At 40.2% G+C, this 14,378-nt stretch overlaps 1 protein-coding gene across 2 annotated transcripts; it reads left to right on the top strand.

The window, feature by feature from the left end:
• The first annotated feature begins 61 nt into the window (after nt 1-61).
• naa35 (N-alpha-acetyltransferase 35, NatC auxiliary subunit) lies at nt 62-14,378 on the top strand. Of its 2 annotated transcripts, none has more exons than XM_079552239.1 (23): nt 62-126; nt 2,098-2,226; nt 2,305-2,338; nt 2,415-2,529; nt 2,624-2,698; nt 2,772-2,939; nt 3,014-3,080; nt 3,156-3,199; nt 3,270-3,320; nt 3,964-4,047; nt 4,137-4,251; nt 5,019-5,197; nt 5,277-5,336; nt 5,429-5,535; nt 5,609-5,675; nt 5,748-5,846; nt 7,791-7,969; nt 9,383-9,519; nt 11,588-11,655; nt 11,731-11,871; nt 13,745-13,867; nt 13,936-14,016; nt 14,203-14,378. In XM_079552239.1, exons 2-23 carry the CDS (start codon nt 2,106-2,108, stop codon nt 14,260-14,262), a joined length of 2,175 nt encoding a protein of 724 aa, XP_079408365.1. In that variant the 5' UTR covers nt 62-126; nt 2,098-2,105; the 3' UTR covers nt 14,263-14,378. The 2 variants fall into 2 exon arrangements, with proteins under 2 accessions (XP_079408365.1, XP_079408364.1); XM_079552238.1 differs by having other exon boundaries at nt 9,383-9,534.

The raw sequence follows: 14,378 nt of genomic DNA, 5'->3' as shown, positions 1-14,378 counted from the left end.
GCACAAGATAGCTTCAAAAAATCTACTGAACTACATGTCCCATAAATAAATAAATACGCCGTGACGTCATTAACATGCGCCCTCCTACACAGTCGAAGGGGTTTTTTGATGGCGAAATATTTTAAGGTATATTGTTCTTTCATTTAAAAATACACTTTGTTGTTGTTGAATATTGTTTCACTGAATGGTGAGCAACACATGTTTTATTCTGATCGCATATGCACAGTGTTTATGCACAGCGGAGCCTTTTAGCTTCTTAGCTTTTTAGCACAGGGTCGAGAAAGCTAACCATCTCACATAACCTAACGTGGTAATCTGAGTGAACATTTCTGTTAAATGCTTTGATTTGTGAAGAATAGTACAGTGTTTATGATCATGTTATTCCTCTATATTTGTGTCAAGGTATGAGTGCAGTGCGGCTAAATTAGATGCAAATGGTTCTCTATCTGACAGGTTTTGCTGATCATAGGTTTGCATGGAGAAAACTGTCCATTCATTACATGCATTTGCTGACAGTGTCCCATTTGATGCAGCTGCACTACCCTGCATGTCCTCAAAAAGCCCATGAATACAGTAAATAAGTAATTCATTTATTGAGGGTATATCTGATTTAAATTGTATGTTATAATTTAGTTATTACAAGACTAAACAGTATTTTGAGCCATAAGCTCATCCTAAAACACAGTGACCTGAACAGTAATATTATTTTGTAAGCTTTCTGTGTCAGGGACAGGGTCATGGACATAGACAGTGCCAGTCTGCCAGATAACCTTTGGATTGTTCTTCTGAGTGTAATGAACTGATTTGCTGTTCTATGTTTGTTGGGGACATTGAGTTACATTGAGTTCAGTTAATGTTTTTATACTGAGTCACACATAAGATTGTGACTTGTTATCTCAAAACATTCCTTGCTTCCATGATGCAACATGACCAGTGTAAATATTACAGTCCCCTTTGGCATTCCTGTTGCATCGGATTAAATAAGTATAGTTATTGCTTTGCTTTGCATGGTGTTACATGCCATGAAATTTAACTGCTATAGACAAGGCACACACTTGAGAAGAGTGCAATAGTCTCATTTTAATTGTTTTTGCTCCATTGTGCTATTTTCTAATCACTCGGAGTAAGTCATAATTGGACAGTGCTAGTTTAAGTTTAAGTTTAATGGTTTTGTATAGCCCAATATCACAACAGAAGTTGTCTCACAGGGCTGCACCGAACATTAAGGCAATAAAACAGAGCAATAAATATGACAATGTAAAGTTCAGGTGAATGAAGTATCCAGGCAAACATAATGTCCAATAAGCGTCGGCAGCAGGCGGCAACGAGTGGCGTGGGTGTCCCCCGTCCTTAGACTCTCCAGCACGGGATGGAAAAACTCAAAAACCCGGCAGGAGAAAAGAGAAACCTTGGGTAGAACCACAGAAGGAGAGATCCACTCCCATGGACGGACAGGCTATAGAACCAGGGCCGAAGGATCCCTCAGCAGACGGGCCAAGATTGCAGATCGTCCAGTCATCAGATTCCAGAATGCAGGGTTCCTCCATTCGATCTAGATAGGCACTCCCGCGGGGGAGTGGGACAGGAGACACCATGTGAATAGTGATGAACAGACTACAGATAAATTAAATTTTGTATCATAATAAGACAAAGTCTGCAGTAAGAAGAAGAGGACAGCACTCAGTGGACCGTACTTCCCACAGCAGAGTTTCTACTAAGGCCGCTTTACTTCAGGTTGTGGGTTAGAGCTTCACCTAACTGACCTGATTATAAGCTCATTCGAAGAGGTACATTTTGAGCCTAGTCTTAAATGTAGGGACTGTGTCTGCTTCTTTAACGTGGGCTGGGAGTTTATTCCATAAAACCGGAGCTTGGTAGCTTGGAGACTCGAGGAATCACTAGGAGCCCTGAGTTTTCAGAGCGGAGCTGGTTGGTTGATATGGAATGACGGCGTCTTGGAGATAGGGCGGAGCTAAACCCTTTATGGATTTATAGTTCTTTTAAAAGTCTATTTTTTGTCATTGTCTTGCCATATTCCTCTGTGACCAGTTAAAAACTCACAAGGTATTAATTTTTCTCTTTTTTGATGTGTTGTAGTTGTCATCATGGTGATGAAGTCCGCAGTGGAGGATGATGATGCCGGCTGGGGGCTGGGCATCCCAGATAAGATGAAAAACAATGCCAGCTGGGTTGACATCACGCATGAGTTTAAAAGTGCCTGTAAAGGTAAAGATCCTGCAGATATGATTGTGGGAATATTACTGTGGCATCAGACCTAATCTCTCGTCTTATCTTTTTGTACAGAACTGAATCTGGGGGAGTTGCTCCATGACAAACTGTGTGTATTAAACTATTCGGTTATAATCTATGACTTGCAATCTTACTTTTCATTCACACTGTATCTGTGTTTCCAGGTTTGGCCTGTTTGAAGCAATGTCAGCAATAGAGATGATGGATCCAAAAATGGATGCAGGAATGATTGGCAACCAGGTCAATAGAAAGGTTCTCAACTTTGACCAAGCAATTAAGGTATAGTGGTCTCACTAAAATATTAAAATATTTACATTGATGGTGTGACTGCATCTGTAATTCTGTACTTTTCCAAAATTCTTTCATGATCCAGGAGGGCACGATTAAAGTGAAAGACCTTAGCTATCCAGAACTCATTGGCATTATAGACACCTGTTTCTGCTGTTTGGTGAGTTTAGATTAAACTCTTGATTTGATTATTATGAGATTTGATTTTATAATATGCATGGCCATTTGTACAGATCACATGGCTGGAGGGACACTCACTGGCACAAACAGTCTTCACATGTTTATATGTTCACAATCCGGATTTGATCGAGGAACCAGCCCTCAAATCTTTTGCATTAGGAATCCTGAAAGTGTGTGACATTGCCAGAGAGAAGGTCAACAAAGCTGCTGTGTTTGAAGAGGTTAGTTGGGTCGTTGTCTTTCGTAGTAGGTATTAAACTTTAGTAGTCACTTTTTCTTGTGTACCGTTTTACAGGAAGACTTCCAGGCAATGACATATGGATTCAAAATGGCCAATAATGTTACAGACCTGCGTGTCACAGGTACAGTTAATTTGCTATCATTTTACTATTTGTCTCTGATATAATAAAAACACAGTTTTTTTAATGTGTTTCTAGGTATGCTCAAGGATGTTGAAGATGAATTACAGAGAAAAGTAAAGGTAAGACTAATAACCACATTGCACTTAACAAGTTAACAAGTCGTGGCTAATGCCCCTCTTTCTTCCTCAGAGCACGAGGAGTCGACAGGGTGAGCAGCGGGACCCAGAGGTGGAGTTGGAGGTTTGCAAAGCCATTGTTTTATCTACTGTACTGTTCAAAAGTTTGGGGTCACCCATACAGTTTTATGACGTCTCACCTGAGCTGTGTCTAGTGTTTGTGCTGGGCCTGCATTATGGCGGTGGAATGAGCCACAATAAGAACCTTTTTGCCAGAGTGTGCAAAGATCCCTTTAGAGAAGAAACTGAACAGCATTTCACCAGAACTGTTAAGCATCATGAGAGTGGATTGATGATAATTGCATTAAATTAATTTAGAACAAATACAGAAATAAAACACTGTGAAAAGCTGACATTAAAAAGCAGATGGCTTCCATAAATGGGTAATAATTGTAAACGCACCTTCAACAAGACAAAAGTCTGAAAGCTGATGATGTCTAAAGAACATTGTGTACAAGAAAGCCCAGAAATCTTAGTCTTCATTTTTCATCTATAATTTCATGGCATTAAAAATCACCCGTTTTCAGCAAGAATAACAATTTACCACAGACTGTATTTCTGATCAATCCTTGTTGGGAAAAAAACTGCCTTTCTTTCAAAAATAAGGACTATTCCAAGTGACCCCAAAATGTTTGGAACGGCAGTGTATTTTGTTATATTTTTAATATTTAGCATGTTTATAATATGTGTTTGTTTTTCCCCTTTAGCACCAGCAGTGCCTAGCGCTTTTCAACAGAATCAAATTCACAAGGCTTTTACTAACGGCACTGATTGCTTTCACTAAGAAAGAGGTAATATATATATATAAAGGCAAATGTTACATATATCAATACATGTTACAATTGTATTGAATTTTGTTTGTTTACTACATTTTTTTCAGACTAGTGCTGTGAGTGAAGCACAAAAGCTGGTTGTGCAGGCAGCTGACATTTTATCCTCCATTCATTCCAGTATTCAGCACGGAATCCAGTCACAGAACGATACAACTAAAGGCGGTGAGGCAGATGATATTTCAAAGCATTAAAGGGATATTTCCGGATTTTTGACATAGGGCCTCATTTCCTAGTTATCCAGAGTGTTGCTGATTTCTGGAGATATTTTGTTTGTAATTCATGCAGTTCTTATATTTGAAGAGCTACGTGGTGCTAGGCTTGTGCTGGGCTAGCGCATTTCTATGGTATCAGCTAGCCTGCATTAAAAACAGACCCGCTCCACAGAGCACCTGAGGCAAATCACTTATAACACCAGACTAACCATATAAATGTTTGTGTCGATAGAATCATTTTTGGAATATAACTGACCTTGCATCACATGAATGATCGCATTTTGAGGGACTATTTTCTAGCAGATCACTCCGCCGCCGCGTAGCTTATGCAACCACGAAGCTGATTCTGCTCAAATATAAGTTATTTTAAATGCAAAATGGTTAAAATTACTCTATCGACACAGACATTTACATCGTTAGTCTGGTGTTATAAATGATTTTCCTCAGGTGCTCTGTGGAGCGGGTCAGACTGTTTTTAATGCAGGCTAGCTGATACCATAGAAACGCGCTAGCCTTGCACTAGCCTAGCGCCACGTAACTCTTTAAACAGAAGAACTGCTTGAATTACAAAAAAAATATCTCCAGAAATCAGCAACACTCTGGATAACTAGGAAATGAGGCCCTATGTCAAAAATCCTGAAATATCCCTTTAAATAAATCTATAACAGAAGCATTAGTGATAACACAGAGAACATTTGTACTGTGCATGTTCTTCAGACCACCCCATAATGATGGGCTTTGAGCCATTAGTCAATCAGAGACTGCTGCCCCCTACCTTTCCACGCTACGCCAAAATCATCAAAAGGGAAGACATGGTGGCGTACTTCGGCAAACTCATCGAACGCATTAAAACTGTGTGTGATGTCATCAACACAACCAACCTCCACGGCATCCTGGTAAGTGTTCATTTCAGTCATAATATTCTGAAGCAACTCAGCGTCAGGGATGCAAAATAATATATCTATATTTTCACAGGACTTCTTTTGTGAATTTAGCGAACAATCTCCTTGTGTACTTTCTAGATCATTACTTCAGGTGATGCCACAGTCTTGCCTTCTCATGTTATGATACAAATGTTGATGGATTGTTTTCCCTTTGTTGAATTCTTTTATCTGTGGATTTTGTAGACAACATTTTTGATAGACAATAAGAAAGTGTTTGGCACACACTTGATGCAGGACATGATAAAGGATGCTCTCCGCTATTTTGTCAGTCCTCCTGTTCTCTCATACAAGTGAGTTAAGTCAGTCTCTCATATGTTAGTAAGTTAAATATACAATGAAACTGAACTATACTTCTTTTAATAGGTGCTGCCTATTCAATAATCACCAAGCCAAGGACTACATTGACTCCTTTGTTACGCATTGTTCAAGGGTATGCGACTCATTATGCTCATGAGGTTTTCCCAATACAATACCTCCAATGTGCATTTGTTTGTCCTTGCAGCCTTTCTGCAGTCTCATACAGATCCACGGGCACAACAGAGCCAGGCAGAGAGACAAACTGGGTCACATTCTCGAAGAATTTGCAACACTCCAAGACGAGGTGATTCTTTTGTGATTGTCCAAAACTGTTGGACAGTGGAGGAGCTGGAATTGCTTTTTTTTCTACCGCAGAAGTACAAGAGAGTTAAAGGATGCTATTTTAGCCATCCCAAAGTAAAGTATAGGCATTTATATGATATATTGTACCTCTACCACTATGGAGTCCTATTTTTTTGTGAGAAAGTATTTTCTGGGGGTATTTTGCCACCCCGGATCACACGACGCTTCGATTCAGTTAACTCCGCCCCCTCTCTCCGAGCTAATCCACCCATGCAGTATTAGCAGTAAAATTAATGTAGATATCACAGTCCCGTTCTAAGGAGTTGACATCTGCAACACGGCTTCATAAATGGCTAACACACATTTTGATTGACTCACCGCTCTGTCCTGTTGATCCACTTTGATTCTGGAGAAGGTTCACCAAACATCCATCAAGGGACAGTCACAGAAAAACACTATTTTGCTGATAGTCGCCGAATCCTGGAAAGAATCTTCTAGCGAGTGGCCTCTTCTTTAGGAAGGTTGAATAAAGTCCTGTACCTCTCGTAGCAAAACGCTTTTCTCCGTGACATTATCGTTAGGTAAGAAAAAAGAACAGGCGTGTCCAGAGTAGGTTAGAAAGAGTTCCATCTTCACAGCTTTCGGTGCAAACATGACGTCTGTTCAGACGCTCAGGGGGTGCGTTTGTTTTCCCCGTAGGAGCAGCGCGGACGCTTCAGGCACTTCCTCTTTTCTTTTTTTTTACAGAAATAATGAAAAAGCTGTTTTATAAATATAAAACAATTAAAATCGTGCCGTAAGGCATTACATTACAGACACCGGGCTCTTCCTGTTTGACACTATGACGTAAAAAACATCAGAGTGTCACAAGTCGGTGGTTTTCCAGGAGAGGGCGGAGCAGCTGCTCAGAGAGCAGGATTCAGGAGGATTAATGAGAACTGCGTGAATGAAGCCAAAAAACACTCTGGGGTGTTTTTGAGAGGGAAACATGGTTAAAAAAAACATGGTTAAAAGCTCCAAAAAGTCGATTTTGCATGATATAGGCCCTTTAATGTAATACCATGTAGTGAGAGAGAGCAGGATTCAGGAGGATTAATGAGAACTGCGTGAATGAAGCCAAAAAACACTCTGGGGTGTTTTTGAGAGGGAAACATGGTTAAAAAAAACATGGTTAAAAGCTCCAAAAAGTCGATTTTGCATGATATAGGCCCTTTAATGTAATACCATGTAGTGTGGTCATTTTCACATGAATACACAGAACTGCCAAGTTTCAATTGCGTATGAAATGTTTTCCTATTTTTCTAATTATTTTTAAGTTTGATGGGATTATACTGTTGGAAAGCGTTATTCAAGGTTATACACAATTAAAGTGGCTAATTTAGGGATAAAACTTGGGGATTAAAATAACGAACTACAGATTCTTAGGTTTACACTGCATACCAAATATTTACACCAAGTAACACTTCTTATGATATTTGTTCCAGGCCTAGATCATGATCAAATCAGACCACACTGGATGTAAACTAAATCTAAACCAGAAAAATCCTTGCCTAGCCTGTTCAAAAAGCAGGAGAGTCTGGTACCATACAATTTGTGCTCCAGAGAGTACGCTTTTGTGGAATAGAAATCATAAGAGCAGAAACCTAGAAAGCTGCCTGCGTTCCTTTTTGAAATTGATACATTTTCACCAGATTCAGTCTGAAGGTGATCATTTAACAAACTGACTTCACTACAGAGCATTGATCTACTCTCATGTCACTGTGTTTGTGTAGCATTTCAACGTTGTTCACTCCCACTGTAGCCAACGTGGAGCACCTGATGCACCTGCTTTAATTTGTCGTCTTGTGATGTAAACGCCATGAGCAGAAATATTAGTTTGATGTATAAACACGGTCATCAAGCTGCATTGTAGTAACATTGTAGTAACAGTATGTTGCTTTTGCAGGCGGAGAAGGTGGATGCAGCCCTGCACAGTTTACTGATGAAGCTGGAACCTCAGAGGCAACACCTGGCCTGTCTGGGCACATGGATCCTCTACCACAACCTGCGCATTATGATCCAGTACCTGCTGAGTGGCTTCGAGCTGGAGCTGTACAGCATGCACGAGTACTATTACGTCTACTGGTGAGTGATGGTGAAGTGAATGTAACGGTATATGTCGAGGAAAATGTGCCATTTTGTTGGGACGTAACAAATATTGTGCATAGATTGACAAAAAACTGAGGTGGGTCGAGGAGGCCAAATATTTACGTGTGAATAATGTTGTTTAGCTTTTGCCACTTCCAGGTTTACTCACAGTGGAAAGAGTAAACAAGTGTTTCAGTGTGAAAGCAATGCTCCATATAAATAACTTCCAAATTATTACTCGTATGTTCCCCCACTTCTAGTGACTGGGGAACTTGTTTTTTTTAATAAATCCTTGTCATTTAGCCTAGTCTTTTACATCAACAATTAGGCTAAAAACCCTATAAACACTGGCAACATTAACATTAAAGGGATATTTCAGGATTTTTGACATAGGGCCTCATTTCCTAGTTATCCAGAGTGTTGTTGATTTCTGGAGATATTTTTTTTGTTCTTATATTTGAAGAGTTACGTTGCGTTAGGCTAGTGCAAGGCTAGTGCATTTCTATGGTATCAGCTAGCCTGCATTAAAAACAGTCTGACCCGCTCCACAGTGCACCTGAGGCAAATCACTTATAACACCAGACTAACCATATAAATGTCTGTGTCCATAGAGTAATTTTAAACCATTTTGCATTTAAAACACCTTATATTTGAGCAGCATCAGCTTCGTGGTTGTATGAGCTACGCAGCGGCGGAGTGATCTGCTAGAAAATAGTCCCTCAAAATGCGATCATTCATGTGATGCAAGGTCAGTTATATTCCGAAAATGTTTCTATCGACACAAACATTTATATGGTTAGTCTGGCGTTATAAGTGATTTGCCTCAGGTGCTCTGTGGAGCGGGTCAGACTGTTTTTATTGCAGGCTAGCTGATACCATAGAAATGTGCTAGCCTTGCATTAGCCTAGCGCCACGTAACTCTTCAAATATAAGAACTGCATGAATTACAAACAAAATATCTCCAGAAATCAGCAACACTCTGGATAACTAGGAAATGAGGCCCTATGTCAAAAATCCTGAAACATCCCTTTATTTGCCTTTTTGTGTTTTGTAAAATAAAAACCTATTTATCTGTTCTTATTTCAGCCGGAGATTTAGATCATTTTTGCTGTGTTTATCAGTGGAACTCTCAACAGTTTGGACCTGGAAGTAGATGGTTATTGTGTGTGATGTAATCTTGTGCAACATTTTGTGCCTCATTTACCTTTTGCTAAGAAACGAGCAATTTAGCCTGTCGTTTTGTAACTAACTCTCTGCTGATATGAACAATTAAACATTCTGTTCTCTATTTTCAGCTGAGCTCTGTGTCATGTCTGATATGTTTATTCTTTCACTTTGATCTAACATGTGGTTGACCCCTTGTTCAGAAATACAAACCCCATGCTAATATGTTTTGTTTTTGTGCTGTAGGTATCTTTCGGAGTTCCTCTACGCGTGGCTCATGTCCACTCTGAGCAGGGCAGATTCCTCGCAGATGGCAGAGGAGCGGATTTTGGAGGAGCAGTTGAAAGGACGCAGCAGCAAAAAGAGCAAGAAGAAAAAGAAAGGTTTCACGCAGACATGTTTGTTACTTTTTATTACACGTTAGTAGTTACAATAATTGTGATTTTAAGGTGCAGCAAATAATAGTGGATGATCTTTGTACAAGTGTATTCAGACATCATTAGTCCATTGTTTTTCTCTGATGGGGAGTGTATTCTTTGATAAGGACGAACCTCTTGGTAACCATTGCTCAGGCCCGGATCTACGGGGGTGCAAGAGGGTGCATTGCAACCTCATTCTCATTTAAATATGTTTGAGGGAGTAACACTGAGGGTGCAGAGTTTTAATCAAGGCTCAAGTCATTCTTCGGTTTCCACAGACACTTATTTGGCTATCTTCACATGTCTTAATCATGCCAGTAATGCCATTGCCATCAGTGCCGTCCGAACTAAGAAAGTAAAGACAATAAAAACTTAAAATAATGTCACAATATAACAAACAAATATCCACAAAGCTTGAATAAAGTACCTCATTGGCCGCTTAAATAAATAAAGTCTTCTCAATTGCTTTCTCTCTCGGACTCTGCTTCAGGTTGGTGCCAGCATAGATATCATATAATAAAGGCTTTATTATATGATATCTATGGGTGCCGGTGGCCTCACGTTGCTCAGTGCCGCGCCTATGCTGTCCCCGTAGAAACTCAATTAAAGCGGAACCAAAAATAAGTTCTCCCCTATTTACATAGTTTTAAAGGCACTATACGGAGTTTTAAAATGTTAAAATTAAGTATTTTCCTCCCCTTACATGTTCCAGCCATGTCCTAATGTATAGAATGAGCATAGACCTGTTCACCACAACTGCCTCTAAAATCCTGCACTGTCACTCAAAAAGGTGTCACTTCGGACCGAATTATCGTCACGCAGCAGCTTAATATAGAGGGTGCAGTTATGGCCAACTTGCATCTAGCCCCTTTAAAGGGGCTGGAAGCAAGTTCGCCATTTTATACTCACTACTGCCACCTCAGGCCATATGTGTAACTGCACCTTCTATATTAAGCTCGTGCATGACGGCAATTCGGGCCGAAGTGACACATTTTTGAGTGACCGTACAGGATTTTAGAGGCAGTTGTGGTGAACAGGTCTGAGCTCATTCTACACATTAGGACATGGCTGGAACATGTAGGGGGAGGAAAATACTTAATTTTAACATTTTTAAACTCCTTATAGTCCCTTTAAGGAAGAAAATATGTTTGCAAAAAACAGTGAAATATTAATATTATGAACTGTACTGTCTTTATATGAAATTCTTTTTAATCTACAATAAAATTATGAAATTAAATATTGAAATCTGCCTTGACTGCAGCAACACTCGGCTTTAATGGCATCACAGTGTATTTTAATGGTGAGAAACTGTATTTGCGCCCTGCTGAAACTCGATTGTACTCGATTGTACTCGATTGTACTCGATTGTACTCGATTGTACTCGATTGTACTCGATTGTACTCGATTGTACTCGATTGTACCCTCAGTCAGTTTTCCCTGGAGCCGGCGCTGCCATTGCTGCCTGCTGGGGTTGGGCCACATCGTATATCGTTGTCATGATATAATTTTTTTAATCGTTGTGGACTCGATATAATTTATGTTACGCCCAGCTCCATCAGAGCAGTATAAACACTGATACTGGAGGACACGGGCAGGTGCTTAAAAAGTAAAATGAAATGAAGGATGTAAATTGATTGAGTTGATCATATCTGCGCGGAAATTAGTATGACGCAAAAAAAAAGGAATGAAATATCTTGCATTACTCTTCCAAATAGGCTGGGATTTTGAAATAGTTTGTCCGTTGTCAATTACAGTATATCGCCCTGCCCTACTGCCTGCAATATAAAATGTTTCTTGTTAGTTTCAGTGTGGAAATGTCTCCAAGTAACCAAATGTAATGTTTATTTAATCACAATTAAAAGCACCTAAATATATGACTTCACTCCTGGAGCATGAACAAAAAGTCTTTACTGCTAAGAAAAGTTAGGTAACATGGCTTTATGAAAAAGATAAAAACCTGTACCTTTATTTCATTGTTAAATATTTTCTTGCGTTTTATAAAGACCCGACTTTATTCTTCTGCCTTTTGTAGTTCGTCCTTTGAGTAAAGAGATAACGATGAGTCAGGCATACCAGAACATGTGTGCGGGCATGTACAAGGTGAGAGTAATTGCTTTCTGCTCCTGTATAAACTGGCCACTCGACACTAAACGCCTTGTTTCTGTTTTCATTCAGACCATGGTGGCCCTGGATATGGACGGGAAAGTGCGTAAGCCACAGTTTGAACTGGACAGTGAGCAGGTCCGCTATGAGCATCGGTTCGCCCCCTTCAACAGTGTCGTCACGCCGCCTCCAGTGCACTACATCCAGTTTAAGGTTGTGCCCATTGTTTGTTTTTGTTTTATTTGCACGTGCTTAGGTAGAGCCCATACCTTTCTGTATCATGCGCAATTAAATCAGTCTTAAACCTTTGACTGTTCAAAATCAGCACAGCTATAATAATGTAATGGAATGGCTCTAAATACTTCAAACTTGAATTTTTAGTTTAAGTAAAGGGACTATACAGAGTTTAAAAATGTTAAAATTATGTATATTCCTCCCCCTACATGTTCCAGCAATGCCCTAAGGCAGTGGTTCCCAACCTTTATTGTCTTGTGTACCCCTTGGGCCTTTCAAAGGTCGTCCGTGTACCCCCACCTCAGAGGTGTTGCAGTTTATTTAGAAAGTAATTACTTAAGAATGGTATTTGTAAGAAAAACGACAATGTTGAGGTCAAAATAAACCTAAAATTCTCCCATGGCAACACATATTACTGAAAAATATAGCTTTTCCTATAAAAAATTATGTTCAATTTCCCCCTTTTTTCACTCTGAAATAGTTTCAGGTACCCCCTGCTAGGTCCTCGAGTACCCCCAGGGGTCACCGTACCCCTGGTTGGGAAACACTGCCCTAAGGTGTAGAATGAGCTCAGACCTATTCACCACAACTGCCTCTAAAATCCTGCACTGTCGCTCAAAAGGTTACTTCGGGTCTGAATTGCCGTTATGCATGAGCTTAATATAGAAGGTGCAGTTACACATATGACCTGAGGTGACAGTAGTGAGTATAAAATGGCAAACTTGCATCCAGTCTCTTTAGGTCATCAATATTTGTGCTGGGCAAGTGAAGCCTTGTAACACTTCAAGGCTTTCCTGGCAAAACGTCTCATTCATTCTGTTTGAACACTGACCTCTTGTGGACAAACTTCATTATTACGACTTCTCATAAACACGACAGAAGCACCAACACATTCATGTGTGCAAGAGAAGCTTCAAACAGGCGTGTATTTTAGCCTGATGATGTTTAAAGGATCAAGTCAATCATAAGCTGTTATTTTCTTTGTAACGTGGGTTTGTGCTTCATGGAGCTCCAGTGGGCGGGGCCAACTCAGCCACCCGCTGCTCCGAGGCAGGACATCCAGTCAGTTCTAATTTTGCCACTATTTGCTGTAGATGCTCCTTACGTTTCCCTCGCCTGGTCAGCCATCCATTCTTGCTTTAGTGCAGGGGTAGGCAACGTCAGGCCAAATCCGGTCCTCCTGCACAGAACCTCTGGCCCCCAAGATGATTTTGAGAAATATTTTTATGCAAATAAAAGATCAGACACCTGTTACAGTCTAAAAATGCGAGAAATAGTGTCAGTGTTTTAAAAATGTCAGAACATCCCGCTTGGTCATATATAATGTTAAACAGTGATTCTCAACTGGTGGGTCGGGAGCCAAAAATGGGTCACGGAAACATTTTCAGTGGGTCGCGAGTCTATAGGGAACTTTTATTCAATATTTTCCATCTGAAACTGCATGGAAACACTAACTGTGTGTTAAAATCAATGTTATTGGGTTGTTTTGATCATAATTTCAGTCTTAATGGGATATCTGCTGCTTGTTCAACAAAATTTGAGTGGAAAATACAATATTTTATACGATATATGACACATTGCAGTTTTATTTAGGTCCTCGGCTCGTCCAAGGGTAATGGTGGGTCCCAAAGCCCCTTGGGAACCACTGATGTAAAACATTGGCATTTGCAGAAAATAGTTCTTTACTTTAGGCTACAATGTTGAGGTTCGGCCCTTGGGTGTTTTGGCAATGATGCAAATCGGCCTCCACTACACAAACTCGCCTACCCCTGCTTTAGTGTGTCTTCAAAAAAAATGCTGATTCTTTTTAATCCTAATGCAATGCGGATGTTTGATTTTCTTGTTATCTTAGGAAATGTCTGACCTGAAGAAGTACAACCCTCCCCCGGGCTCGGCCGACCTGTACATGGCCGCCAGCAAACACTTCCAGCAGGCCAAGCTCATTCTGGAAAACGTCCCCAGCCCAGATCCCGAGGTCAGGAGCCTTTGTTGTGAACCAGTTTATTCTGTGCCGTCATATTTTAATGTGATATAATTTTGCAGGTTAATCGCATTCTAAAGGTGGCCAAACCTAACATTGTGGTGACGAAACTCCTGGCTGGAGGACACAAGAAGGACACAAAGGTAAGAGGAGCGCACACAGCAGGGGAAACAAGTATTGGACACGTCACTATGTTTCCCAGTAAATCTTAAACTCCTAAACTTGCTACTGATACTACTTTATGTGTATTTTAATATGAAATCCTCAGACAGCCCATCCTTAACAATTTCATAATTTAATTAATCAATCAATCAATCTGTCCTCCGCAGGTGCTCCCAGAGTTCGATTTCTCCGCTCACAAGTACTTCCCTGTGGTCAAGATCATCTGATGCCCAGCCCCTTCCTCAAACGGTCTCTACTATATTGTGTGTTTGATACAGCCTCTGTTTTCCCCCAATGTCACGTGTGGTTCAATGTTACAGCGATGATCTGTGTCCATTTTCAT

Source organism: Gobius niger (assembly GCF_951799975.1).
Source record: "Gobius niger genome assembly, chromosome: 1".
Classification (NCBI taxonomy): domain Eukaryota; kingdom Metazoa; phylum Chordata; class Actinopteri; order Gobiiformes; family Gobiidae; genus Gobius; species Gobius niger.
The sequence above is the reverse complement of the archived record's forward strand: the minus strand, read 5'-3'. Positions and strand labels throughout refer to the sequence as shown.

Excerpts from the sequence above, each read along its gene's own strand:
- naa35 (XM_079552238.1), top strand. The coding sequence starts at position 2,106 with ATGGTGATGAAGTCCGCAGTGGAGGATGATGATGCCGGCTGGGGGCTG. Across the intron at positions 5,337-5,428 it reads TTTCTAGATCATTACTTCAG|ACAACATTTTTGATAGACAA; the intron begins GTGATGCCACAG and ends TGGATTTTGTAG. Across the intron at positions 11,656-11,730 it reads TGTGTGCGGGCATGTACAAG|ACCATGGTGGCCCTGGATAT; the intron begins GTGAGAGTAATT and ends GTTTTCATTCAG.